A 27,280-nucleotide genomic window follows, 5' to 3' on the forward strand; every position below is an offset into this window, starting at 1 on the left:
TCTGATGTATTGTGTGTTTTATGTTGGTGAGTGTAGGGGGGGGATGGGTAGTGGGGAGAGGGAGGTACCGTTAGTCTGTATAGATTTCGTGTATCGTTTCGAATATGGGATTGTGTGTTTCTATGTGTGTGTCATTCATGTGTAGCCCCTTCTTACTTATTTTATATATATGGTATTTCTCTAATGTATTCAAATGTCTGCCCTTCTTTCCCGTTGTTACAACTTCCATTACCTCTGTTATTGTTCCGTATGCATGTCCTGTATTTAGTATGTGGTTTGAGTACCCGGAATTGCTATCATTATTCCTAATATCATGTATATGTTCTTTATATCTAGTGTTAAATGTTCTGCCCGTTTGCCCAATGTATTTCAATGGGCAATCTACACATTTCATTTGGTATATGCCACTTTTATTGTATTTATCTAATTGTGGTTTGTGTTTGAGTATATTTTCTATTGTGTTTCGTGTGCGGAATGCTACTTTTATCTGTGTGTCTTTGAAAAGTTATGTAATTTTTCTTACTTATTTTGTACTACATGTAAATATAGCCCATTTTGTTTTTTGTTGTTATTCGTCATCATGTGTGTTTGATTTTTGTTTTCGTTTTGTCTGATTTGGTCTTTTGATTATGTTTGTGTCGTATCCGTTGTTATGTAGTATGTTTTTAATAGTGTTCTTCTCTATTTGTTTTCCTTTTTCTGTTATTGGGCATGTGTAGAGTCTATTTATTAGGTAATTGATACCTGACAATTTGTGCTCGAATGGATGGCACGAACTGTTAGGTATTATGATGTCTGTTTGTGTGGGTTTTCTATATATTACGAATTGCAAACTATCTTCATTGCGATATACTGTTATATCTAGAAAGTTAATTGATTCTTGTTGTTCTCTTTCAATGGTGAACTTTATATTTTGTTGCAATTCATTGATTTCTTTGAGTGTATGTTCTATGTTTGTTATTTTTTCATCATATATTATTAATATGTCATCGACATATCTGAAGTAGGCCACTATTTGTTGTTTTACTAGAATGGGATATATTTGCGTGTGTTCCATATATTGTATATATGTTTCCGCTATTATAGCTGATGTAGGGGCTCCCATAGCTAGTCCATCTGTTTGTTTGTAGTATTCTTCGTCAATTTGGAAATAATTTTGCTCAAATACTGTTCTTAACATATGTAGTATTTCTTTGTGGCTTTCTTTATCTATTTCATGGTTCTTTTCTAATATAGTGTTTGTTTTCGGTATATTTGTATACATGTTTTCAATGTCAAAGGAACATAGTCGCATATTCTCATTAAGTTTAATAGTTTGTAAATCTCCCATTAAGTGGGAGGAATTTTGGACATTGTATGTGTTTGGTAATTTTAGATAATTATGTAATACTTTCGCTAATTTCCTTGTTATTTTGTAAGCTGGGGTGTTCTTCCAGTTTATTATTGGTCTAATGGGTGTGTCAGGTTTAAGTAGTTTTATTGTGGTGTGTAGGTTTGGGGCTGTGGGATTCATGTTTGTATATTTCCACTTGTCTCTATGATATTATTACACTGTTTCAGTGTTTGTTTTACTGCCCTTTGGTAGAAGAGGGCAAGACAAAAGAACTACAATAAATTGTTGCACTTGGGACAGTGTTTATGTCATATATCATGTGGAGTGCAACAGGATGCTTAAATATAATATTCGAGATCGTGTTTATCCATGGTCCCGCCAGAAAAATTCTAGGGTAGTACCTAAAATTAGACCATGACAGCATCCTTCCAGATCCTTTCTATCTCATTATACATTAGTCATTGATATTGACGCACAGTACTCACTAATTCTCTCATTAATCAACCTATCACTCAACCGAACATGTCGGCATAGCTGTAAAACTATAATCTTCTATTTAGAAGGTTCTCGGTTCGTATCTAAGTATATGTGGATGTCATTCTATGTTCCTTTCTTCTAAATAGGTCTGCATGTAACAGTTTTGTTTCTAAGCCTGCGATTTATCATTGTCATTACACAATTTCATGGTTATCATAGCAACGAATTGTAGAACATCCATTATAAATGTTAATGAAGATATTAAAGAAATCAGCGACTTTATAATTCAGCATTTGCCTGCAACCAAAGAAAGCCGAGTGTCTTCATTTTAGAATTTTGAATTTCTTTAACTCCAATTTTGGTAAGGCAATATTAAGAGTTACTCGGGTAATGCTTGCTACCATTAAGTCCAGAACATTCTGTCTTCTCATCTGCTGTCCAAAAACGTAATAATTAGAATATAGAAAATTATAATTTTGCCTGTGGTTCTGTATGGGTGTGAAAGCTGGTCTCTGACATTAAGGGAGGAACATAGACTGAGGGTGTCTGAGAAGAGGATGTTGAGAATATTTGTATCGAAGAGTGAGGAAGTGACAGGAGGTTGGAGAAAACTGCACAATGAGGAGCTTCATAATTTGTACTCTTCTCCAAGTATAATTAGAATGAACAAGTCAAGGAGGATGAGATGGGCAGGGCATGTAGCACGAATGGGTGGATGAGGAGGAATGCATATAGGAGACTGATGGGAAATCTAGAAGGAAAGAGATCCCTGGGAAGACCAAAATGTAAGTGGATGGACAATATTAAAATGGACCTTACAGAGGTAGGATGGGATGGCATTGATTTATCTGCCTCAGGATCGGGACCACTGAGAGCTCTTGTGAACATAGTAATGAACCTTTGGGTTCCATAAAATGCTGGGAAGTTCTACAGTAGCTGCACAATTGGCGGCTTCTCAAGAAGGGCTCAGCTCCATGAGTGAGTGAGTGAATGAGTGAATATTAAGAGTTAGTTGACAATAAATTGTAATCAGGGTCCGGATTTTGACGACCTAAAATATTTTAAAATGACCGAAAAATCGAGATGACCGAAAATTCAGAAAAATTGCCAAAAAAATCCAGAAAAAATATCTAAAAGTTAAAGAACAACCTAAAAATGTATCATGTGATGGAAAATCTACTAATTGTTTTAAAATATATTTTTAATATTTATTAACGCTGTGAACTCAACGTTACCATTTAAATTCCTCCCGTTTTTATGTTGAAAATTAAGCAATATATGATTGAATTTGAAGCTAAATGTTTTAATACGATTTTTTCTACTGCGTTGGAACGCTTATCAAATGTACGTATACGTATATATACGGCATATATTCCAGTGTTTAAGCGCCACCCCATTCAGAGTGGCAGAGTCAACATGTGGAGATTCTCAAAGATCAGTGAGCGCCTATTGTCCGACAGCACATTCTTGTACTTGGAGAAACTCCTTTCCACATCTGCAGACACAGTGAGAGCGTACTTGAAGTGTACCAAATCACTATCCCCATAACCCCTATATAAGCAGAGCCAGAGACGTCACAGATGAGAACGAGACAATCTTGGGATAGCCGCCGCCAGAGACAGCTGAGATCCAAACACGGCCAGGGATAGTTGAGATGTCGCATTGAGTATTGGCCCAGAAGTCAAGTGATACTGCAAGCGATTATAATTGTAAGGTGTGTAAGTGTGAGTGTCCAATAAAGATTCGCTAAATCCGAGACCCACGTGAAGTTATTTGTCGCGTGACAAACCCAACACGTGACAATATTTTCATCAGCACTATCTATATTATTAAATTGTCCATGTGTTCGTTTTCTAATTTATTTTGTCTTTTGGGGTTATCCTTTGCTTCATTAATCCGGATTATCGCATAATCAGAATAACCTCCCCCTCCAATTTAATCCGGATTACTGTAACATATTCAATTCTGTCAAAATATATTCAGATTTGTTCAGGAAAAATATGGAGTCACCTTGTATTTTAATTTTTACGGTAATAAGGAACGAGTCTTACGGCAAACGGAGCATTTTGCTTCGTCAGACCCGTCGCCACAGCCGTCTCGCCCAGAGCAGGCGATCGCGTCAGATCTGCAACGTCCGTTGGCACATCGGAAGGGACAATATCCGGGTGTCTTTCTCCTGGTGCGCGCCTTGCAGGCGTCCCGGGGCTCATCACTGCCGTCTCTACAAGTCACCATGGCGTTGCAGAACTCGTACTCCGGTAGGCAGCGTCCGTCCGAACATCGGAAAGTACGGTCTGGACAGCCTGAAAAGGTTTGGCTTGCGGTTAGCTGCAGCCTTCATCTACATGGAACGTGTTCACGTTTTATAATAAAACAAGGTCATATTCGTAACCGGAGTTTTGACGTGTTTTCTTAGACACTAGCATAAATCCCGTTGAACTTACAACGTAAAAAATTTAAGGATAGTTTTCGTGAAAAGTACCTAACCGCAGCAGTGACTTGAAAAGTTCTGGATATCTACATACATTTATGTTAATAATATCAATATGGAACACGTCATACGTGCTGCTATCTAGAGGAAATACTTCCTTCAAAAGTTGCCCACAAAAATAAAAAGTAAAATATATCTGACTCCTCTTCAGCCTCTTCAACTGACAATAAAACATCGTGATGACCATTGTTTAGTTCATCATTAACAGCGCACTTCCACACACACACATACACACACACACACATATATATATATTACCTCCGTCCGGAGGTAACAATTGTAACAGCCGATGTTTGAGTGACCTGCCGATCACAATAGCCACGCGGTCTAGGCATGAGCTATCATTGCTCGCTAGAACGCTGGAATCGTGGGTTCGAAACCCACTCAAGGCATGGATATCTGTGTTCGGGTTGTTCTGTTTGTATATATAGGCCTTGCGATGGGCTGATCCCCCGTCCAAGGTGTCCTACCGACTGTGTATAGGATCAAGAAACTGAAAAAAGCGTCCAAGGTCCGACGAAAGGGCTGAAGAGCCATAGCTATTTTGAGTGACTTGACCCTCAGATACAAAGGAAGTGTAGAATGGAGAAACCGAAGTTTTAAATGATATTTACTGGAGTTTCGCTCAACTGGTTAAAAATTTCTCGCCTTTTATGGAACTCGAGTTTCATTACCGTGTTTACAAGGACCCGCCATTAAATTCCATCTCAGGCCTTTTCAGTCTGGTAGATTCTAAAGAGTTCTGACAATGGTATATAACACTCAGAATTACTGGGGGTTTACACTTTTTCCATCATCCAGTATTCTAGAAAATAGAAAACAAAACGTTCAGTGATTGAGGTTAGCTCTTTCTAAGGTATCCAAAATTTAAGAAGGTCCAGCGAATGAGGTTAGGTATTTCTAAAGGATTCAACTGAATAGGTGTCTTCCACCCATTAACCTAAGGACGGAAACATATCCATTTCACGAAACGTCGTGTTTCCTATTTTATAGAATACCGAAGGGTTGAAAAAGTCGAAAACCGAATAATTTTGACATTTCAATCTAGTATGTTTTAATAGTGGGGAGCATGATAGCTGTCAGTATAGCGAACAGGCTTCAAGATAAACAAACCGAAATTCGGGGATCGATTATAGTGAAGCTCCAAAGATTTTTCTCTTCACCCCAGCACCCATATGGGCCTTCGAACCCACTCTACCTTCTAGCTAATGAATACCGCGGGGTCTTTCTTCAGCGCTAAAACGGCAGGGGAGTGAAGCCGACTGCTTATCTCAATTTTGTGTCGAGGTTAAAAATTAGTGGAGACATATCTCAATTCCTGACAGGTCTACATGTCATGGTGATTAATTAAGCACAGGGAAATATTTAGGTTTATTCCATTTTAATATTATACATCCATTCTTGGTTAGGTCTTTTAAGTATTCTTTTCTTTAGGTTATCCAACTAAACAGCTGTATCCATTTTCCACCTCCACATACGCGGCAGGCCTACAATATTAACCGGCTAAACCACGGTGTTTGATGTACACGCCACCTGCACTGACCTTAAGAAACTCTGCATTCTGCCCACACACTCTGTTTGTGTTATTCATATGATTCTGGAAAATAACAGAGGTTATTTCCATAAAGACCATTAACCGGTTGGTCGTTGAGTGGAGACATAATGTGTTTCCTCTGAGGTACGAACTGAATTCCCATATATTGTTTAGATAGGAGTCGGGGCTCAAAAGATCAAGGCAGGAGGGACGTACTCACCTTGGGCGCTACGCGTCGCGTTGCAGTAGAGTTCATCCTCGCCGTCCGGACAGTCGGGTGTGCCGTCACACCTTCCGGCACGAGACACACAGCCCCCTTTCTGTCCGCACCGGAACGCTTGTGGGGGACATGACTTCGAGTCTTTACATTCCTCGTCTGACCCGTCTGGACAATCCTGTCGCCCGTCACACACGAAGAACCAACTGATGCATACGCCCGTTGATCGACACTGAAAAATCGATATGTGTCGATATTTTATAAAAATGTGTGCAGTAAAAACGATGAACAATGATAAATAGGATTGGGGAATTTGGAATGATTTTGGACTGTTTTAAGACAGATAAGATTCGACGCTACCAAGGCAGTGAAGACTAGTATTGTGGCTTTCTGCATTATGACACATATTTATTTATTTACAGTTTATTTAATGATGTCATCAGTGATTCATTCTATATGGCTTCCGATGGTATGGTGATTAGAAAATGATAAGTTGGAAAGGAAACGATAACAGGAGGTTGATCCGTGTGAAGGCTGGGTCGAATACCTCCACCGTAGTCCTGTGCGTCGTAGGAGACGAAATGGAACCCAGTGCCTGGGGTATAACTGGGCCATCATGTTCCTGGGGGATATAAATACAGGGACCTGGCCCTCAGACTGTGGGAGCCTCGGATCTCAGACAGTAAAAGATGGTCATGAGTCCCACGGGGCTCTGTCCTGAAAATGACTGTGCTGGCGAGAACCAGCAGCAACTGTAAAAGAGAGACCCATCCGGTCATCAGAGAGGATGTTACATAAGAACTATGATACCGCAAGTGTTCAGTTGTAAAAAAGAACTGGTCGTGCGTCTCATGGGGCTTGTCGCCAAGACGAACTGATTGGCAGTAAACCTCCAGTCATAAAGTAACTCTATAAATTTAACTAGCAGGAGGTTGTGACCTAACTTGAGACACTGTCTCACTTCTTCCTAGAGGAACTGGGTAAAACCGTTGAAATCTGAGCCAGTGTAGTCGTGTCTCCGCCAAGATTCGAAACGTGCGTTTCCTGAACAGAAGTCAGAAGCGTCACCTGTTGAACCAGCTAGCTCGGTGAGACAGGGTAGTTTCGTGAGTGTTGCCAATATTTCGGAGAAACCCGACATCCCAATAATCAGCGCAGGACGCATGTGATTTCTCCGAATCGTTCGTAACCATTGACGAAATCATAAGCTGTCATAATCCTAAAGACTGCTGTATTTCATTAATGTTTATGCAAACAACCGCCTATAAAAGCACAAAAATATTAGTCAGGATTGCCTCAAAGGATGGCTTTTGTTAAACAGGACACTTTGGCGAGTTTAATCACTACCATTCCATATAAAATTATTAAAAATATTATATTTTAGCGTCCTGTTACACTGATTCATGTTCATGGTTTATGCTAACCGTCTTACAGTGTATACTGCAGTACAACGCATGCAGTAACAGGAGCAAAACACAACACAGAACACGATACACAAAATGTATGTAGGAAGAATGCTCACATAAAAGAGGATTGGCGTAATTCGAGTGTTTGAGTGCGACGTAGGATGAATCCTGAAAAGTTTTATTATTTAGAATTCATCGTCCTATATGACGAATACAGATTTTAGTCATTTTAGAATGAAGACATCATGGCATGCAGTACAATAGTTTAACGTGCATAAAGACACCTGAGGATGGCACATTAGTGCTGAAACATACAGTGTGGAAGTGAAGAATAAGGTCAAATTATTAAGATGAGATTCGAGATTTTCACTGAGGTAAAGTTTCATATTGTGATTTTCTGAGCTATGACATTGTGTTTTGGTACGGCATGCTAAATATGAATTCCTTAAAAATATTTGTAACCATCTCCTGAAGAAAGGTGCTTTAGCTTGCTCCAAAACATCGGTAATCATGTCGTGAAGAGGGAGACAGTAGGTCCCTCAGAAACAATGATAACCTCTTCCTGCAGTTGCAGATCATATGTTCTTCCTAAACGTCGTGAAGCTGAAGATGACGGCAGACACCTCCTCTAAGGTACTGGTATTCATCCCTGTAGACGGAGGCAGAAGTTTCCTTCTAAGCGTTTGTTACCACCTACTGAAGATGGATGGAATGTGCTCCCGTGAACTTGTTTTTTTTTTGTCTAGAAATTGTTTTGGTGAAATTGCAGGCAGTTTGCTCCTCCAAAGGTATCCAACTACCAGATTACAGGGAATCATAAATCAGAAGGCCACAATACAAGAAATACGGAGATCATTGGTCAGTTGACAGAGAGCATCTCCCACTGACCTGGAAGGTTCCCTTGAAGCAGCCGGTGTTACGGACCCCGCAGGAATGGCTGCCGTTGTTCTTGATGACGCAGTCGCAGACACCGTCCAGGCACTTTGAACCGGGGTCGGCCGACTGACATTGTAGATCGGAAACACAGGGCAGACCCAGAGTTACAGCAACTCCCTCGCCCACGCCCCTTATTCTTGTCCACACAACTGCGAAATGACCGAAATTCTGTGAGAAATCACAGGCACACAAAGCGAAAGAAAATATTCATCGTCTAAACCACCTCTGAAGGCGAGTCATACCTTGAGTAGGTAACTTCACAGAATCTGTGCGCTTCGCGAGATCTCTGGTATGAAGTTTTTGGTTCCCATTGGCTGTTGAAAATAGATCCTGCAATGGTGACTATCTGTTGGTGACGCAGCCTCAGCCATGTTTTAGACACAGTTCACAAATAAACGCACTAATGAGATTTTGAAATTTTTAATTCAGTGAAGATTTGGATTATGATTTTCTGGGATGCCTGTAAACTGGTAAGTAGTTACCAACGTTTCGGAAGAACTTCCGCCTTCATCTTCTTCCATCTTGAAGATTATGGCAGCTAGTTTCTTCGAAAAGTTTGTAAACAACTGTCAGAATAAACGGAGTCATATCCCAGAACAGAGTAATCCAGGCAGGCATCCAATACTCTAATCGTGTTGCTGCTGTTTCTTACACAGAGTATATAAACTACCTGAAACTGAGACCCTCTTGTGGCGGGAGTTGCTCAGCTTGTTAAAGTAAAGGTAAAGCTATCTCTATAACAGGCCGTGGAGGCCCACATGGTTGCGAGACGTCAAGACTCCCACATTTTCCATGAAATCGGCTCACAGATGGTGGTGAGCTAGTCAGCCTTACTCGCCGAAACTTGTCAGGAACTTCTCCATTTTTATGGAACCCAAAGTTTCACGGCCGTGTCCACAGGAGTCCGCCACTACACCCTGACCTGGATTTCACATTCTCTCCGCAGTGACTATGTAGTGTACTTTTTTCCGGGTTGCTGTTGTCCCGGACGATGTTCGAACCAAATACTTCCTTAATACAAGTCTAGCGCTTTGCCGATAGATTAACCCAGTCGGGGGGGGGGACACGCGGTAGCATAGTTGGTTGAGGCACTATGCTACAAACCTGAAGGTCGCGGGTTCGATTCCTGTTGACGTTATTGGATTTTCCAATTGACCTAATCCTTTCAGCAGCACTATGGCCCTGGAGTCGACTCAGCCTGTAACAGAAATGAGAACCAGGAATTTTCCTGGGAGTAAAGGGCTGCCGGCGCGTATGGCTGACAACTTCACCGCCATTTATGAGACAGCTGTCTAGAAAATGTGACAGCCTCGACGTCTCACAACCCTATGGGCTTCCGCGGCCTGTTAAAGGAATAATGTTACCTTTTAACCTGCTCGGTGATATGTCATCATTTACTATATTATTTGTTGTCAACGATACTAGTGATAAGAGACAAATAAATACAGTTCTTCACTTTCCCTGTTCATCGTGTTATAGAAAAAGAACCACATTCTGCTAATCGTATTACGTCGTTCTATTATGCATATCTTCAATGTAAAGTTAAGTGTGTTATTTGTACGAAGGAGAAGAGTGCAGCCTTCTGGGTTGTAACGCCATATTTAGGAAAGTGCCCTACATTATGGAAGAACATACCGCCTCGATCTTCAAGGTCGAAGATGAGTCGTTATGTCCCTTCGAACCGCACGGTGTTGCAGCCCATAAGACCGCACTCTTCACAGCCAAAACTGTGAGATCCTCAAATCCAGTAACTGAATGGGAACTCCTAGTTCACATGACTTGACAACAGAGGGCAGTCGGACATTAATCAGCAGTTCTCAAGGAGCCACGCATATCTCAGATATACTGAGATTTGCATATATTATGCAACCAGAAACTGTTCTATATTCACCATTCACGGCGTCATTCGACGCTGCATAGGCTCGATACGGGAGTTACAAAAAAAAAAAAGCGCGTAGATGGGCTGCTCTGAAGCAAACGTCCCAAGCGTTCTTCAAGGTTGACATTTTTGTTTCGACAGTTTCAAACTCAGGGACACCCAACGAATCCTGTCAACTGTAACTACAGTGTTCAATTACGCACCATGTCATGAGTATGTATGGGACCACGGAAGTTCTGCTCCATGCATGTCTAACCTGTGTTCTGTAAAAGAACAGAAGTGGTTAGTTTCGTGCTCCAGCCTCTTTGTCCCTGGGAAAAAGCCGCCGATTCTCAGTTCTCAATATACGAAACTGTGCGAGCCCCAAAGCTTATCTGGACACTGTGTAAAAAATCTCGCTCTTCTGCCGGGAATCAAACCCTGATTTCCCGGATATCCACCCAGTAACCTAATCACTTTATTTCCTATATTATCACAGCTTAATTATCATTTTCATATTTGCAAACTTGTGTCCCTGCTAACGTAACAGTGTGCTGTGACTCACCTGTTGATGTTGCTATAGGTAACGGGGAAGTGACCTCCGTTAAAGAGTCACTGAAGTCATCTCTTAACGTAGTCATTACAGTTGACTGTCCTGAAGGAACTGTTCCTGGTGTCTCGAACTGTGTCTGGGATTGTTGTGATGTCGTTGCCACGGACGCAAATGGTTCGTCCGACGTCTCGGTAACCAGAGCCGAGTTCTGTGATAACAAATGTGTATCTGTCTCTGATATTTCTGGTTTGGCTGTCTGTATTTGCTGAACAGACTGTGAAGATTGATTCAGGTCTTCATTTGATGACACTGCTGATGGCGAAGTTAACATCGACGTAGTTTCTATGTGTGTCTCCCCTGAAGGAATTTCTGAGGTGTACTCGGTATGCGATGGCATTACGGAAGGCAGCGTTGGCTGCGCTTCATCTGAGGACGTTTCGCTTGTTGGCAATGACGAACCCTTCGCAGGTACATTTGCCTGTGTTGAAGAAGTTGATGGATAAGATGATGTAATTGATGAAAATGTTTGCGAGATATTCTGTGACGTTACAATAAGTTCTGTTGGTGATGGAGTGGAAGTCGAAGATGGTGATACTGGTTGCCACGCTGATGATGCTGATGAACCCCATTCTGATGATGCAAATGATGATGTGTTTGGTGAATCCATTGATGAGGGCCCTGATGCAGAAGGATATCCTTCGCCTGTTGGACCGTTGAACTGGTAACAAGATTTCCCGCGTTGTTTCATCGGATGATTGCACTGACAACGACCGAACAGATTTGGAATCAAGAAGTCACAATGAGTATCGCTGTCCCATAGACGGCAGTGGGCGTCGCTATAACAGACGTCGCCTGGACTAGCGGCTGAAACGAGAAGAAATATACATACACAATTACAGTATATCCTACAGTTAATGGACTAAGTGGGGGGGCGGGGATGTCCGTTAAATCAAAATATCCGTATTCCTTACAAATATGTGTGATGGATATCCCCAAATATAGTTTTCAATAAATTATAACTTTTGCTTTACACGCAAGTTTTTCCTTTTCCTTTTTTTTTTCTCACGATATATTAATTGAAACTTATTTGTAACACAGAACAACACAAGCTGAATTTACGATAGAATGACCTATATACTAGATACGCGTTACGTTTGCGGCACGAATCACGAAGTACACATACACGATATCTCAATCATAATGTTACCGGAAAATTTCGACATATTAACTGGACTGTTGCGGAGAAGTCCCAACATATCAAAGGTCTGTGGGGGGGAAGTACCGACGTGTCAACGGGAGAACAACGAGGAAATCCCGACGTATGACTCGGACTGTAACGGGGATGTCCCGACATATCAACTGGACTCTTAAGGGGAAGTCCCAATATAATCGGAGAATAACGGGGAAGTACCGAGGAATTTTGTCCGTTAAATCGAGGGTTTACTGAAGTACTAATGCTTTCCATAGGACTGCCTGCAAATAAACTTCACAGGAATAACGAAAATGCTAGTTGTTATATAGCACAATTCAAATAAATTCTTTCATAATTTTCACAATTAGGTGATTAATGTTCTACTTGAGTATTTCATCTGCATACAAATAATGCCCAATTCCTGGTCACACTCGACGAAAACACAACGTGCTCTTTCTAGGATACGCGAAAAAATCAAAATTAAATTCCATCTACCCCTCCCCCCAACCAGGGTACGTCATGCGGAAAGTATATTGTAGGTAAAGATAAAGGCAAAGTTGTCTGTGTGCTTAACTAATTAAGAATTATGCCATGAAGACGTATTGGCAAGTGGTTGTATAAACCCACGTTTTCTTGACCTCGGCACTAGTTGGAGACGAGTGGTCAGCTTCACGAGCCGGCCGCTTAACTTCTGGATAAAAGAGCCCCCAGTGTCCATTGGATAGGAGGCTGTGTGGGCCCCATAGCCGGTATGGGCTTTGTGGAGAAGAGAAAAGTCTTGCACCTATCGTGACTCGAAGTGCGACCCCTTCGTGCATCCTAGATGTAGCCAGTCGCTATACCGACTACACTATCCCGGCTCCCAATATATTGTATGCTGAAAATAGAATCTAGGTGATGACGTAACGGGCTACGTTGCTGACGATGGCGCACCCTCGTTCCCATGGGAGAGAGAGTGTATTTTCTGCCGTTGCTAGAGCGTTGCTAGAATGGTTGTAGGAAGGACAAATAAAAAAGGTGGGAAAGGAATATGAGAGAAAGCAGGAATGATAGAAAATGATAAAGGAATAGGTTTGAGGGGGAAGGAAGGAAGGGGTAGAAGAGCGTTAATGTGACGGATAAATAATACGGATGAGAGGGTAACAGAGGAGAAATGAGGGAAGAAGATAAAGATGATAAAAAGGACTAAGAGAGGAAATGTTTTCTCCTCATCTTCGACGGAACATGCACTAATAAATACCAAAAACATTCAAGGTATTAACTGACACAGATGGTATCGTGCGGAAAATACCAGCGAAACAGGCACAATNGTGTGGGCCCCATAGCCGGTATGGGCTTTGTGGAGAAGAGAAAAGTCTTGCACCTATCGTGACTCGAAGTGCGACCCCTTCGTGCATCCTAGATGTAGCCAGTCGCTATACCGACTACACTATCCCGGCTCCCAATATATTGTATGCTGAAAATAGAATCTAGGTGATGACGTAACGGGCTACGTTGCTGACGATGGCGCACCCTCGTTCCCATGGGAGAGAGAGTGTATTTTCTGCCGTTGCTAGAGCGTTGCTAGAATGGTTGTAGGAAGGACAAATAAAAAAGATGGGAAAGGAATATGAGAGAAAGCAGGAATGATATAAAATGATAAAGGAACATGTTTGAGAGGGAAGGAAGGAAGGAAGGGGTAGAAGAGCGTTAATGTGACGGATAAATAACACGGATGGGAAGGTAATAGAGGAGAAATGTGGGAAGAAGATAAAGATGATAAAAATGACTAAGAGAGGAAATGTTTTCTCCTCATCTTCGACGGAACGTGCACTAATAAATACCAAAACATTCAAGGTATTAACCGACACAGATGGTATCGTGCGGAAAATACCAGCGAAACAGGCACAATAAATTTTGTTTTAAAACACAGCAGAATGCGACATCACACAACTTTTCTGCTGTTTACTGCCACGATTCTGTATGATGATAAATCTTATGAACATAAAACTCTTTATGCATTAAACCGTATATTGTTGCCTAGGGATGAAGGCAGTTAGGTCGTCGCGCTTTTCTGTAGACTGAACTACACCAGATGCCCGTTTACTTATCAAGAATAACACAGTAGATTCAACGTGAACAGTGGGACATGACGTCGTGTAATCTGGTAGAAATTTTCCAATGTTTCGGAGGAATATGCTGCTTCCGTTTTAAAAGTTTGAAGATTAAGTCAAGAAAGCAAAGACCAAGAAGCAAAAGGTAACGGTCTTTACTAGCAAAGAGTAAACACAATATGTTCCGTCGAATCGGCAGTAAATTTCTACAAGACTGCATGGCGTCACATCACACATGAACCCTGATATAACGTAAATTTAGTCTGTCCTGATTACGAAATGTTTTAGCGTCTGTGCTGAAGACCATACAGTCTGCTGAGCTATGTGTTGGCGGGGATGAACAGCAGCTAGAAAAGCATTCGCATTCTTAATAATTGCGGACGTAAGTTCAAGGCCAGGGGAGTTCATGTAGGATTTATGGTTGACCAAGTTGCTTGTAGACAGGTTTCCTTTTTCGAGAATATCTCCCGACCCTTCCGCTCATTTACCGTTCCCTTGTTTCTCAATTTTTTATTACAAATTTCTCTCTAAATAGCTTTAACATCAGATACAAGATTTGCAATTAATTGCGGTAAAGAAGCCATTCGCTTGTTGGTTGCCCTTCTATAGAAACCGGTTATCACTCGGCTGGTCAAGAAATTCCTACACTGCACCCACTCTACGAACGGGAAGCGGGCCTGCACACATCTTCACAAATTTGCAGCAGTCTATTTAAATCTCACTTCCGGTATTCATATGCGGGTGGAAAATTCAAATACACACACCCCATGGATTCTCTTCCGTAAGGGTGCCTGTACAAAGTATGACGTAGCCTTGTTCGCGGAGTAGATGGAATTTAATTGGAAGTGGTGGAGAAAAATACAAAATTTTCAACACTGTTTCCCCCATTTCGCTCAATGAATTGTTTAGTGGTGGGGTGCTGTAGATATGGTAATGGAATTTGAAGTTCCATAAGTAGAACATAATATGAAAATGAAACTAAATAAGTAGTGCGTGAGGGTGCTGATTGGATTCAAATGGCTCGGAATTGGAATGGCTGGCTATTCTGAATATGACAATGAACATTCCGTTCCATAAAAGGATCAGTTTTCACGTGTAGGGCGTGACTATAAACGGGGTTTGAATTGGTGACTCGATGCATTGACCACTTCTACACACGACTCGTAAGTACAAGTAATGAACAGAGCCACCGCTGATCTCCATTATTCACATATCACCACAGCACTCGCTAAGCCTTCTCCAGTATGCTGTGTCATCATCAGCCGTTCTCTGAAAATGGCTTCTAACAGTGGAGATTATTCAGCTTCCCGCGCTCACGTTCTCTCCTAACAGACTCCCGTACAGAACTATCAACTTACTTTTTCCCTCGCTTATAACATTTCGGTACGAACAACATAGGAAACATATCTTCTATTGTTGCGTCAAACTCTTGCATTATTAAAAATCTGCTGCGTAGCAACGGTAAAGTGTTTACCGAGCCGTTGCTCAGAAACGGCTCTGGTATATCCGCCCATCTTGCTGTCGTTGCATAGTAACGGGTGTGTAAGCTATAATATTAAGATGTGTCTTGAAATAGTGTTTGAGGGTGTGGAATGGATTGAACTGGCTCCCTGTAGGGATCAGTGGTAGGCTCTTATGAACCTTCAGGTTCCATTAAAGAGCATTATATTAAAACTGATCCACAAGAAATGACTGCGAGATCTGGACTGGGCTCAACCGGTTCAGTATAGGGTCCAATGGTTTTGAACACGTTAATGAACCTTCTGGTTACATAAAAGACAGGTATTTTCTTGAGCAGCTCTGCACTAGTCAGCTTCTCCAGAACGGATCTGGTCTGTGGAAACTGCCTGTCTTAGTAACCTTCTTTAGTAAGTCTGAAATAAAAAAAATGGGTTTGTTAAAGGTTCTTTGTTTTCAAAAAGAAAATAACACGATCCGAATTCTATTTATGTATTCATAGTTTATTTAACGGCGTTGTCATTAGTTCAGAATACATAACCATAGACGCCGTTAGGATTGTTTCCGGGAATTCAGGAAGGATGCAGCCAAAACTTTGCTTACAAAGTTACATTTAATCAACGTTAGATTTTAGGTTCTCACAGCGGTTGCTACTAGACAGTAGTGTCATCTGAGTAGAAGTTCACCGAGGGTTCGGAGGAAAATACCGCCTTCATCCGTCTGCTTGTCGTCTGCTTATTGCTGGTTATTTACTTGGCTTATTCTTCAACGTAGAAGATAGAGGAAATTCTTTCCTCTGAAATTTCCGTGGATTTCTACCGAACTCCATAGTACTATATCTCAGAAGATGGTACTTTTACCTTTAAACCGTTTAGAATCACTTTTACTGGTCACTCTAGTATATTCAGGATAGAGGGATAAGTATTTTTTAATACTTCGAATTTTCGGTATTAGCCTTCGGTGTACTTAAAAATTCCTGTTCCCAGAAATTATTTTGGGTTAGATAACTGACTTGCTCTCCTGACGGCGCCCAACAATGCAGCATCGAATATACTGAAGAAATCCACGAAAACCCTCACAAGATTTGGGCTGCGAATCGGACCTTTCCACATATGAAAAAATAATGCTGCCCATTCAAACCGCTGGGATCGATATCTCGATATCTTACATTGTCGAATGTACCTTCGCATCTCGTATGAGACGTGACTTTTCACATCCCTGGCCTCTTGCTTTCGGAAGTCTCATTTTGACATGGCAGCCGCGTGCTCACAAGGGTCACTCACACACTCGCTCTTGCTAATAACATTATTCACCTCGCTTGGGCTCGACCCGTGTCCAGAAGCTCAAGTACTCGTACTTCCCGTACTAGAAGGAAGTCATTATGCTTTACTGCTAGTGCGTACTACCAGTGTAGTTCGGAAATCATGCCAAGCTTACTTGATAATCTCGCTTCCTCTGAGAAGCTAGAGATTAATTATAACTCCGTGACAGAGAGCTTATGTTAAAAATCTAACAGTCATTCGACTACTCACGAAATTCCTCGTCATTTAGGGAACACGAAAGTTCGTTATTGCGCTCATAATAGCCCGCCATTGGTCCCTATACTGAGCCAGATAAATCGAGTCCTTGTCCTCCCATTCTCTTCCGTCGATATTTTACAAGCTTTGAAAGTGATTTCTTGTTCTAAAGCCGACCCATATTCCCTGTATATTTTTTTTTTGCGTCTTTTTATTTAAAAAAATATCATGTATATACAAAAAAAAAAGGTCTAGGCAAAGCCCACCTGGCCCCCTGTAGCACATTCTTATAAACATCTTGTATCATAACGGTCACCCCGGCATTTTTGAACGTCTCTATAAACTTAATTCTAAGAATACATTATTAATATTTTCCTTTTTTAATAAATTTAGGAAGTTTATTTATGAAGTAACAGATGCCTTGCACAATTATTCCCCCTTTAGCCTTAAGAACTCTGTAACTTACTTTGGGTATTCTTTTTCTCTGTTCTCAGACAAATGCCCATCACTCTTGCTCGTTGGTCCTCGTACAGTTTACAGCCCCAGAAGATATGTTCCTCCGTTTGCAGCCCATCACCACCTTCGCATTCGGCCGTGGGCACAAAGTTAAATCTGTTTAGGCTTGCTTTAAGACTGGTGTGGCCTGCTCTCATACGGTTTATTGACTCGAAGGCACGACGGTTCATTTTTATCTCGTGGAATCACGGAGACGAGCCACTCCTGTAGTACTCTTCAGAGTAGCCTTCTCTTCTGTCCGTTTGGTGTTTTGACAGACACTGTGCGTGCCATTGCAGAAACTACTGTAGCCATCGCATTTAACCTCCTCTCCGTTTACGTGTGTTACTAACGTTGGATCTGACATCCACACAGTGTGACTATGAATAGTACCGTCAGCTGAGATAAGACGCTGTGTAGTCCGGTAGTTCACCGACGTTTCGGAGGGATGTACAAATTCCATTTTTAGGATAAGAGAGTAAGTCAAATAAGGAACAGTAGGAAGCAAGCCACAAATAGAAACTTGGCATGAATTTTGTACCTATATCTCAAGAGGAAGTCCAGGGAACAAAGCAGCTTGCCTTCTTTATTCGCATTTTTTCGAATCTGTGGACGAAGCTAACAGCGGCCTTCCGTAAGGGACAAATTCTTGTTGCTTCTTCCCTGACTTACTCTTCGACGTTTAAGGTGGAGGCGGTGAGTCGATGAACTGATACCGGCCTACACGGTGTCACATCCCCGAACACAATTATATATATCGTTTTCTTCTTCTATTCCAGTTGATCCCACTTGGAGCAAAGGGCAGCCTTGAAAAACTTCCTTTCACATTATTTTATTAGTCTAAGACAGTCGGTAGGACACCTTGAACGGGGGATCAGCCCGACGCAAAGCCGCTACCTAACACAAAGACAGAATAAACACAGACATCCATACCGTGAATGGGATTCGAACCCACGAACCAGGTGTCCGAGCGAGCGAAAATATTTCATGCCTTAGACTGCGCGGCTACTGGGCTTGGCTTATATATATATATATATACATTAAATTTCGTTTATTCTTTTTAAGTCCTAATGGCCTCGTAAACTTTCAGAACAACTGTTTCAGCATTTAGTCGACTCCAACACCTGCTTTCCACACAGCAGATCCCAGTCTGTGACGACAGTATCTCTTGACCCTCTAGACCGCTAAGGAAGTTGTTAGGCTAATAACCTCACAATACATGCGAGTATTCCACATTCCGTATTCAAAACGGCTAGTAAGTCCCGTCGCGCACGCGCAGACGACGGAAGCTGTTTTTGAGCTGACAGATGCATGGGTTGCTACCATAAACGGCACCGTTCCCCACATACTGCGCGCCAGACATACGGTTATTCGCTGGCTGACATTTTTTATGTGCCAGAATAAGATATCTAATAATGTTACGTTAACGGTGCTGACGTGTCTCGTTCGGAGATGTTGGTAACACTTCATTTAGACCGCTGGTGCCGGAACTCTTGCATTTCTTGCCATGCTGCTCTGCAGAACAGCTTCACTATCTGATACCATAAAGTTCCCCCTGTGCTTAACTAATTAAGTACTACCTCATGAAGGCGTATAGGAGAGTTATATTTCCTTATATTTTCTTGACCTTGGCACTAGCTGGAGGTGAGTGGTCAGCTACACGCCCCTGCCGCTTTAACCCCGGGGGAAAGAATCCCCAGTACCCATTGGGTAGGAGGTTGGGTGAACCCCAGAACTGGTCTGGAAGGCGTGGAGAAAAGTCTTGACCCTACCGGGACTCGAATTCCGACTGCTAGGTCGTCCACCCCGTAGCTAGTTGCTATGCTGACTGAACTATCCCGGCTCCCCGTTATGATACCATTCAAACTATAAAAGATATAAGAAGCGGGAAATATGACCCACTCTGAATTGTTTAACGACGCTCTTTCTGTAGCTAGACCGGTGGATGCTGATACTAAAGAAGGTGTCATAACGTAATTGAGGCACTGATCCGGAATTTGCTTGGAGGGATTGAGGAAAACAATCAAAGACTTCAGGAAAGCCATTTTTTTCCGGCCGATGATAGAACCGAGCACCTCCCGAACACAACCGTGTGATTAAAAATACGATATATCATAGTTTGCGCATCTCGACTAATAATATGAATAACAGTAACATAATAATAATAATAAATACTAACCCAACAGAAACAAGATCTAAAAAAAATGATATTTATGTAAGAGATTGAGAGACTCCATGTTAGGTGGGTCTCTTGTTACCACGGCATGGCGCGTCCTGAGGTTGCGGATGGAGGAGACGCCCTCCAGTTTTGGAGGGAAGCTGCGAGTGTTATGAATAAGCAGTCGCGGACAGCTAACAACTCCTCACCGTAAAAAATAACTTTGTTACGAAAATGTACACAAAGCCTCGGACCTGGACGGGTTCCTTGGATAAACGACCTAAGCTAATGAAAATGGATATGAGATTTGGCACTTGGAAAGTTCGAAGTTTGTATAGGGCAGGTTCGCTCAGGGCAGTGGCAGAAGAAATCTTAAAATACAAGTTAGATTTAGCGGGAGTTCAGGAGGTCAGATGGGATGGAGGCATCGCTCCAGCTGGAGACTATACATTTTTCTATGGAAAGGGGAATGAAAATCATGAATTGGGTACAGGCTTTTTCGTACATAAGAGAATCGTATCAGCAGTTAAGAGGGTAGAATTCGTTAGTGATAGGATGTCATACAATACTAAAAGCTCGCTGGTTAGATATCATCGTTCACCATCTTCAAGTATAATTATAATGATCAAGACAAGGAGGATGAGGTGGGCAGGGCATGTAGCACGAATGGGGGAGACGAGGAATGCGTATAGGATATTGGTGGGAAAGCCAGAAGGAAAAAGACCACTGGGAAGACCAAGGCGTGGGTGGGTGAACAATATTAAAATGGATCTTAGAGAGATAGGATGGGATGGTATGGATTGGATTGATCTTGCCCAGGATAGGGCCCAGTGGAGGGCTCTTGTGAACAAGGTAATGAACCTTCGGGGTTCCATAAAATGCTGGGAAATTCTTGAGTGGTTGCAGAATTAGCTGCTCTCCCAGAAGGGCTCAGCTCCATGAGTGAGTAAGTAAGTATGTAAGTAAGTAAGTAAGTAAGTAAGGCTGAGAAACTTATGAAAACTGAGAAGATTCTGCCCGATAACTTTATTTTTATTTTCCGAGATAGTGGTGAGAGACAGGCATTACTCGCTGCCAGTAGCAGAACACCTCAGATCGGCTCACGGAAAGCTAGTGTCAGGCCAGGGCACACACGGTTTGGGAACCGCTACTTTAGAACGGGGATTCCCAAAGCGGAAAACTTGGCCCTCCATTGGAGCCGTGCATCTTTCTACTGGGGGCAGCTTTAGGTGCCGATATTTTGAATATAATATGTATACGTGAAGTGATAATGAAATGCCACATAAAAATACGAACTTAAAGCATAATTGAAGAATTATTCTACACGTAAAATTAAAATGCATCAGTCATTTATTTAAAGTTCTAACTAATTTCTTTTTATAGGTTCGGGAGTCTATGAAGTTTTCAATTACCTCAAGGGAACCTCAGATTATATGTCCCACCTGGGCCTTTTCGGGAGGAGGGGGACCAGCTATTCCTTCAAGACTGGGAGCAACCAGAAAACTGCATAAATATTTATGGCCAAACTGAATGAAGCTCTTCTTACTGATCGCTCTACAGCATTCAGGGCAAAAAAAAAAAAAAATAGTTTTTGATATTTATACACGGTGAACTTCTTGAATATGTAGGAGACATGTTATTTCGGACTTTCCTTTGACTTTCACCGGAGTTATGCCCCAGAAGATAGAATTGCTTCAGTACATTTTCTTCTCTTTAAAATTTATTTTCCTACAAATCCAGGGGCAGCAGTATGTATGTATGAATTTTCTTCCAAATGAATAAGCCCTAAACTTTGTCTCGCTGGTATCTCCTTGGCACGGACCACCGTAGAAAACCCTGTTTTAAACAGTACCTCTATTGCTTCATGCGTTTACCGAGGCTTTCTCTAGAAACGAATGTTGTTTCAGAGGCATTCGCTAGCAAACGGGTGTTCCTCTGGCTCCACAGTTCGTGCTTTGAGCAAATATGCCACAGTATATATGTGTATATGTATATAAGGATGTTAGAGAGGGATGAAAAGATTATATTATATACTTACGGCTGAGACAGGTATGTCTCCGAAATTGTAGGTATCCTGACTCACAGCGGCATGACCCATGGAGACACATGCTGTTTGCCACCTTCATGGAACACTGTTCTTTCACCAGACAGTCAAACCCAAGCAATGTAGCTGTAATCATATTCACAACATTAAAAAAGATTCCGAGTCGCGAATCATTGGAAATGTTAAAAATTATTTCCTCGCGCCTCATAGAAAAATTAATCTGCTTGAATGTATTAAAATATAAAGTTACCATCTACAATTATGATAGCATTTTCGTTACTAAATCACTAGCCGAAGCGTTTCGGACTGTTCCCGATGGCATGTCCTACACATAGCACGTGCTTTACCGGATTTCACACAACGCCACCACACAGACAAGATATTCTGCCTAACCAACATTATCAAAATACGGCCGTCGTTATATCACGTACTTGCACAACAAGAATTTTAATTCATTTCAACTTATATTAACTAATTATTTTTAACGATCATAACTTATTTTAATTGTTGTAATATTTTAGCAGTGATTAATACTGCATGCATAAATCCCCTTATGACAATCTATACTCAGGTACATATGTACATTATTTCCTTATAGTGTTACGTGTAGGGCTTACTATAGACGGAGTTCGGATTGGACACTTGATTTATTGACCATTTACACAATCATGACTCGTGACTGCACTTTATAGATCACTGGCACAGATAGGCTAGGGTGCTCAGCCTCCTACAATCTCCACTAGCCGTTTCACAGCAAGGGATTTTAACACAGGAACTATAACAGTCACACTGATTTACACACTCCAAATATCACGTATAAAGTCTTTGCTTCACAGTACTCTTGCTAATAACTATTTTCATCAAAGCCTCCCATACAGAACTCAACTCAGACTTCTCTGTCCCTAAGCTTCCGCCGGTGGGCGACTCGACGACTGCACCAACCAATGCACAGTTTTGCTAGCAGAAGGAGAGATATCACCAGTAAAAGGATCCGTAATACAGTCACGAATGTGATCATTAGTTTTCGATAACAGATAACTCTCGCTCGAGAATAACCAAGTTTCTCCTTACATGAACATTTGTGGTAATGTCTGAGCAGAGGGTCAGCATCTAATGATGCCAAGCAGTACCAACAGAAGGTATGCTTCATCGAAGCACAGCCCTCGTACTTCTCAATAGGAATATTGCCCTTAGGACAACGCTTGATGAGATCGGAGCCTGGTTGCATGAGATGTTGTTCAGGTGTCTTGTGTTCTGCTCACAGGATAATCCTGAGTGCCAAGGTTTCTTGCATTTTGAGCAATAGTCTGATGAACAAGTTTAGCAGTGGACACTGTGTGGAAGACAAGGCTCTACAGGTCCAGAAACATTGCGCAATGTTCCGCAACCTGCACGGGAACACCACATTCTCTTAACATCATGGTCAACTTCTCTATTTAGGCGAAATATTCTATTTCTAAATAGAGAAGTTGACCTTGATGTTAAGAGAACACAGTCTTTTTGAATACCGGACGATGGACAAAGTCCAAAAACCCAGAAATTCTGAATCTTAAAGAAATCGCACGTGCAGGTGTGAAAGTCTGGTGGTTAGTGTATGTACATACCATCTGCTTAAACACACTAAATTCAGACATATAATATATAAGAAGTTTAAACTTGGCGACGGTCAAGCTTACGACCGTTCAAGTGACTAAACTGCCGTTGTAGCATCAGATACGTAAGATAGACATGGTCTGCTTTGCGAAGCCTGTACTGGCAGATGACTTGTACACGTATGTACGAGTATATAGAGCACGAGGGAGAATTTTAAATAATATGCTATATGTGCGATGCATACACTTGACACAGGTGAAGCCTATTCATAAGAGAGAAACATATCCTCTCGTCAGAGCGGATGTTACATAAGGGCTATGGCAGCAATGGTTGCGTTAAAAAAATCTCTGCTCCTGAGCCACAAGGTGCTTGGTCCCAAGACAAAATAACTGGCAGTAAACCGTCAGTCATAAAGTAACTCTGACTCTGACATGACGCTGCGGCACCATATTCATACTCGAAAAGTAAATGAAGTAAGCAACCAACCAGCAAAAAGCGGACATCAATCAGAGCTCACTCTTCGACCTGGAAGATGGAAGTTATACGTTCCTCCGAAACATATACAGGACTAAATAACATCATATCCCAGAAGGTGGCCTTCTTCATAGTCACCTCTGTGAGAAGCTCACATGTAACATATTAGAAAGCTCGACAACCGTGGAATCTGATTTAGGTTTCCAGCAGGGGCAAGATACTTCTCTGTTCTCCACAGCTTTAAAACTGTCCATGGGTCCATCCAGGCTCCTATACAGTGAGTATTTAGAATTCCTTTCCGTGGAGGACGAAACACCCGGGACGTGAATATGGCCTCTGACCTCCCTCTTATGCAGATGTCCAAAATGCTGTACCTCCATTCCCATACTTATCTTCATGGCGTGGTACTTAATCAAGCACAGGGATAACTTTACCTTTAACTTTACTGCCGACTGTAACTTAAGCAATTTGATGTGAGAGGGCAGTGTACTTCCGTGACATGTCAGCCATTTACCTCGTCACGGAATAATTAGTTGAACGTTAAAATGTCTTTCTACAGCTGAAATAGTACGATCGTGTTCGTGGATTTTGTTTAAGTCTTACTAATAGGACCTCTAGACCTGGTCATTAAACGCGAATCCTGTTAAGTTTTAACGACAATTTGCTTGTCTGTGACAGAGGCAATTCTTTCACGCGTCCAAACAAAAATACATGAAACGAGTTTTATATTCCGGAAATACTGCTTGACATCGAGTCACGCTGAATTTTAAGTGAGGTGAATATGCTGAGGTTCACTGTTCGTGTCTAAGTATCCCTGAGCCTTATGTTATACAATTTCCTTCTGTGTACAAAGAAAAGTTTTATATTCTTGATATTTATCATTGTCATTTCGCAATTTCGGGTTATAGCAGTTACGATCTACAAAGCCTTAACACGTATCAGAACATAAGTTACATAGTAGGTCACGAAGGAGCGAGCAGTCTTTCTTTACTTTCCGCTAATGGCCTTTGAGTTCATAAAATGTTGGATGATTCTTGAGTAGCTGAGCGACTGTTAGCTTGCAAGATTAGAGGTTCTCACTGCCGCGCATGTTACGAGTACAGTCTTCTGGGATGTGATCCATATAATTTGGCATATGTACAAATATTTCGAAGGAAACTCCTGCCTCCATTTTCAGGGTTGAAGTGTCTTCTTTCCAGATGATGCAAGCCTCACGTTGCTCCGAAAAGATGCTACCAGTCTATGAGAATATACGGCATCATATCTCAATGAGCAAGTTAGTTGAATCGGTAACGCTTCTGAATTGCATTCGGGAGGTGTCCGATTCGGATCTTGGGCGGGGCACCGTCTATGCTGCCTGATGTGTCTCGTAGTTTTCATCAGTACCACCAGCCAAATGCTGGGCTAGCACAATAAATTAGCTCAGGACCCTTTCCTTCCTCATCCTTTTCAACTGGTCATTCCAAGCTATGTAAATAGGGTTACTGATGACGTGTTTAAATAAAAAGGTAAAGGTATCCTCTGTAACTGTCCGTGGAAGCCCATAGGGTTGCGAGACGTCGAGGTTCCCACATTTTCTAGACAGCTGTCTCACAGATGGCTGTGAAGTTGTCAGTCTTACGCGCCGGTCTGCCTTTACCTCCATGAAGATTCCTGGTACTCATTTCTGTTAGAGGCTGAGTAGACCCCATGGCCAAAGTGGGGCTGGAAACATTAGGTTAATCGAAAAATCCAAGAAACTCGTCGGGAATCGAACCCGTGATCCTTCGGTTTGTAGCATAGTGCCTCGAACGACTATGCTACCGAATGCCTCAGCGTCTTTAAATACACTAAAATTAAATGTAAATGGCATGTCAGATTACTGAAGTCTGGGCATTAGCTTTCAAGAGGAATTCACCGGACGCCCTGGCATAATGGTGACGGTCTAGACTCATATTTTGAAGGCGATCGATTCGAATCTCGAAATGGACATCGGCTATCCAAAGGTTTTTTTGTGGTTTTTCTCAGTTCCTATAGGAAATACTGGGATAATTTCTCGATTAGGCTACTACGTTTTCCTTCCAAATCCTTTATAATTCGTCAATCATGCTATCACTCAACTGTATGTATCTACATCCTAACAGCGTCGCGAAATATCCTGCAGGCTAAATGAAGGAATTTGTTCGATGGAAGAACTGTTTTTCTTCTTCTGCGCATGCTCCAGGTCTCTTTTACAATTGTTCGCATTTGGTCCTGATCCTGTAACTTTCGTCTCCAGTTTCTAAAGCCCACTGTCTTCAAATGCAGTCACCTGACAGCACGTCCTCCTACTGGACGAGTACCCTCTGATTTATGTAGAGTTAACTTCCGGCAAGGGTTCTTCTTCTGCAGCCATCTCAACCGCCCTAATATCTGGTTCATTATATACACGTAATTTATAAAGTTTATGTCTATACTTTCACCTCCATATACCATTTTCCTTAATTGGGCCGTATATTCTCCTTCAGAGACTCTGAGCATACATTCATCTTTCTTTTTAGGGACTAACTTTCACTTCCATGGGTAAGTATAGGACTTACAAGGGTCTTATATAGACCACATTTTTCTGTCTTCTTAAATAATGTGACATGTTGATCCATTACTAGGGAATGACTCCGTTAACACATTCCCGCGGCAACAAATTCGCAGGCAACACTCAGGTAAAAATTATTTTTTTAAATTCGCATAGTGGGGGGTGGAGTCCAACTGGGTCCACTCGGCACGGCGGCCAGTGATTGGCCTATTGTACCTGCCCAGTGTGATTATGTTGACGGAGAATTTGGTGGAATGAAGATTGGCAGGGGAAACCGAAGTACTCGAAGAAAACCTGCCCCAGCGCCACTTTGTCCACCACAAATCCCACTTGACCAGAATCAGGTTTGAACCTGGGCCGCCGTGGTGGGAAGCCAGCCACTAACCGCTTGAGCTATGGCGCGGACAGCAATCGGGTAACTTCCAATTTATGCAACGGCGCTGTAAATACAACAATAGAGCAACCGGTGTCAAGAGGTGTATTCTATGTGGTTCGCATACATCCACTGCTGGAAACGGATGTGTTTTCTGTGCTGTGGTCCGACCCGAGACTATATAAGGAGACGCCAACAGTGTTAGTGTTTTTGAATAGTTTTGTGATTTTTCGTATGTAATTTCCTGTATAAGTAGAAGTGACCCATTTTGTTCTTTTTCGTCTTTATTATCCGGGTTACCCATCTTCGCTTAAGTTTGTTATATAGATGTGTGATGTCTTCCTTTCTATAGCCATTATTTAGTGTTATATTAATAATAGTATTTAATTCTTTGTTTCTAGCATTTTCCTCAAGGGGTAGTGTAAGAAGTCTGTGTATCCAATTTCTATATGCTGGCAATTTTTGTTCTTTAGGGTGATATGATTTATTATTTATTGTTATGTGTGTCGTTGTGGGTTTTCTGTATA

General features: G+C 41.8%; 1 protein-coding gene across 1 annotated transcript in view; it reads right to left on the reverse strand.

The window, feature by feature from the left end:
- Positions 1-27,280, reverse strand: part of LOC111867161 (serine protease nudel) — a 73,735-nt gene that overhangs the window by 5,628 nt on the left and 40,827 nt on the right. The window contains exons 5-9 of the mRNA XM_023856749.2: positions 21,757-21,888; positions 10,818-11,669; positions 8,347-8,543; positions 6,056-6,284; positions 3,862-4,113 (exon numbers count right to left, since the gene is read on the reverse strand). Coding sequence (XP_023712517.1) covers positions 3,862-4,113; positions 6,056-6,284; positions 8,347-8,543; positions 10,818-11,669; positions 21,757-21,888 — 1,662 coding nt within the window. The remainder of the gene's footprint in view (positions 1-3,861; positions 4,114-6,055; positions 6,285-8,346; positions 8,544-10,817; positions 11,670-21,756; positions 21,889-27,280) is intronic.

This window comes from Cryptotermes secundus, unplaced genomic scaffold, assembly GCF_002891405.2.
Source record: "Cryptotermes secundus unplaced genomic scaffold, Csec_1.0 scaffold448, whole genome shotgun sequence".
In the NCBI taxonomy this organism is placed as follows: Eukaryota; Metazoa; Arthropoda; class Insecta; order Blattodea; family Kalotermitidae; genus Cryptotermes; species Cryptotermes secundus.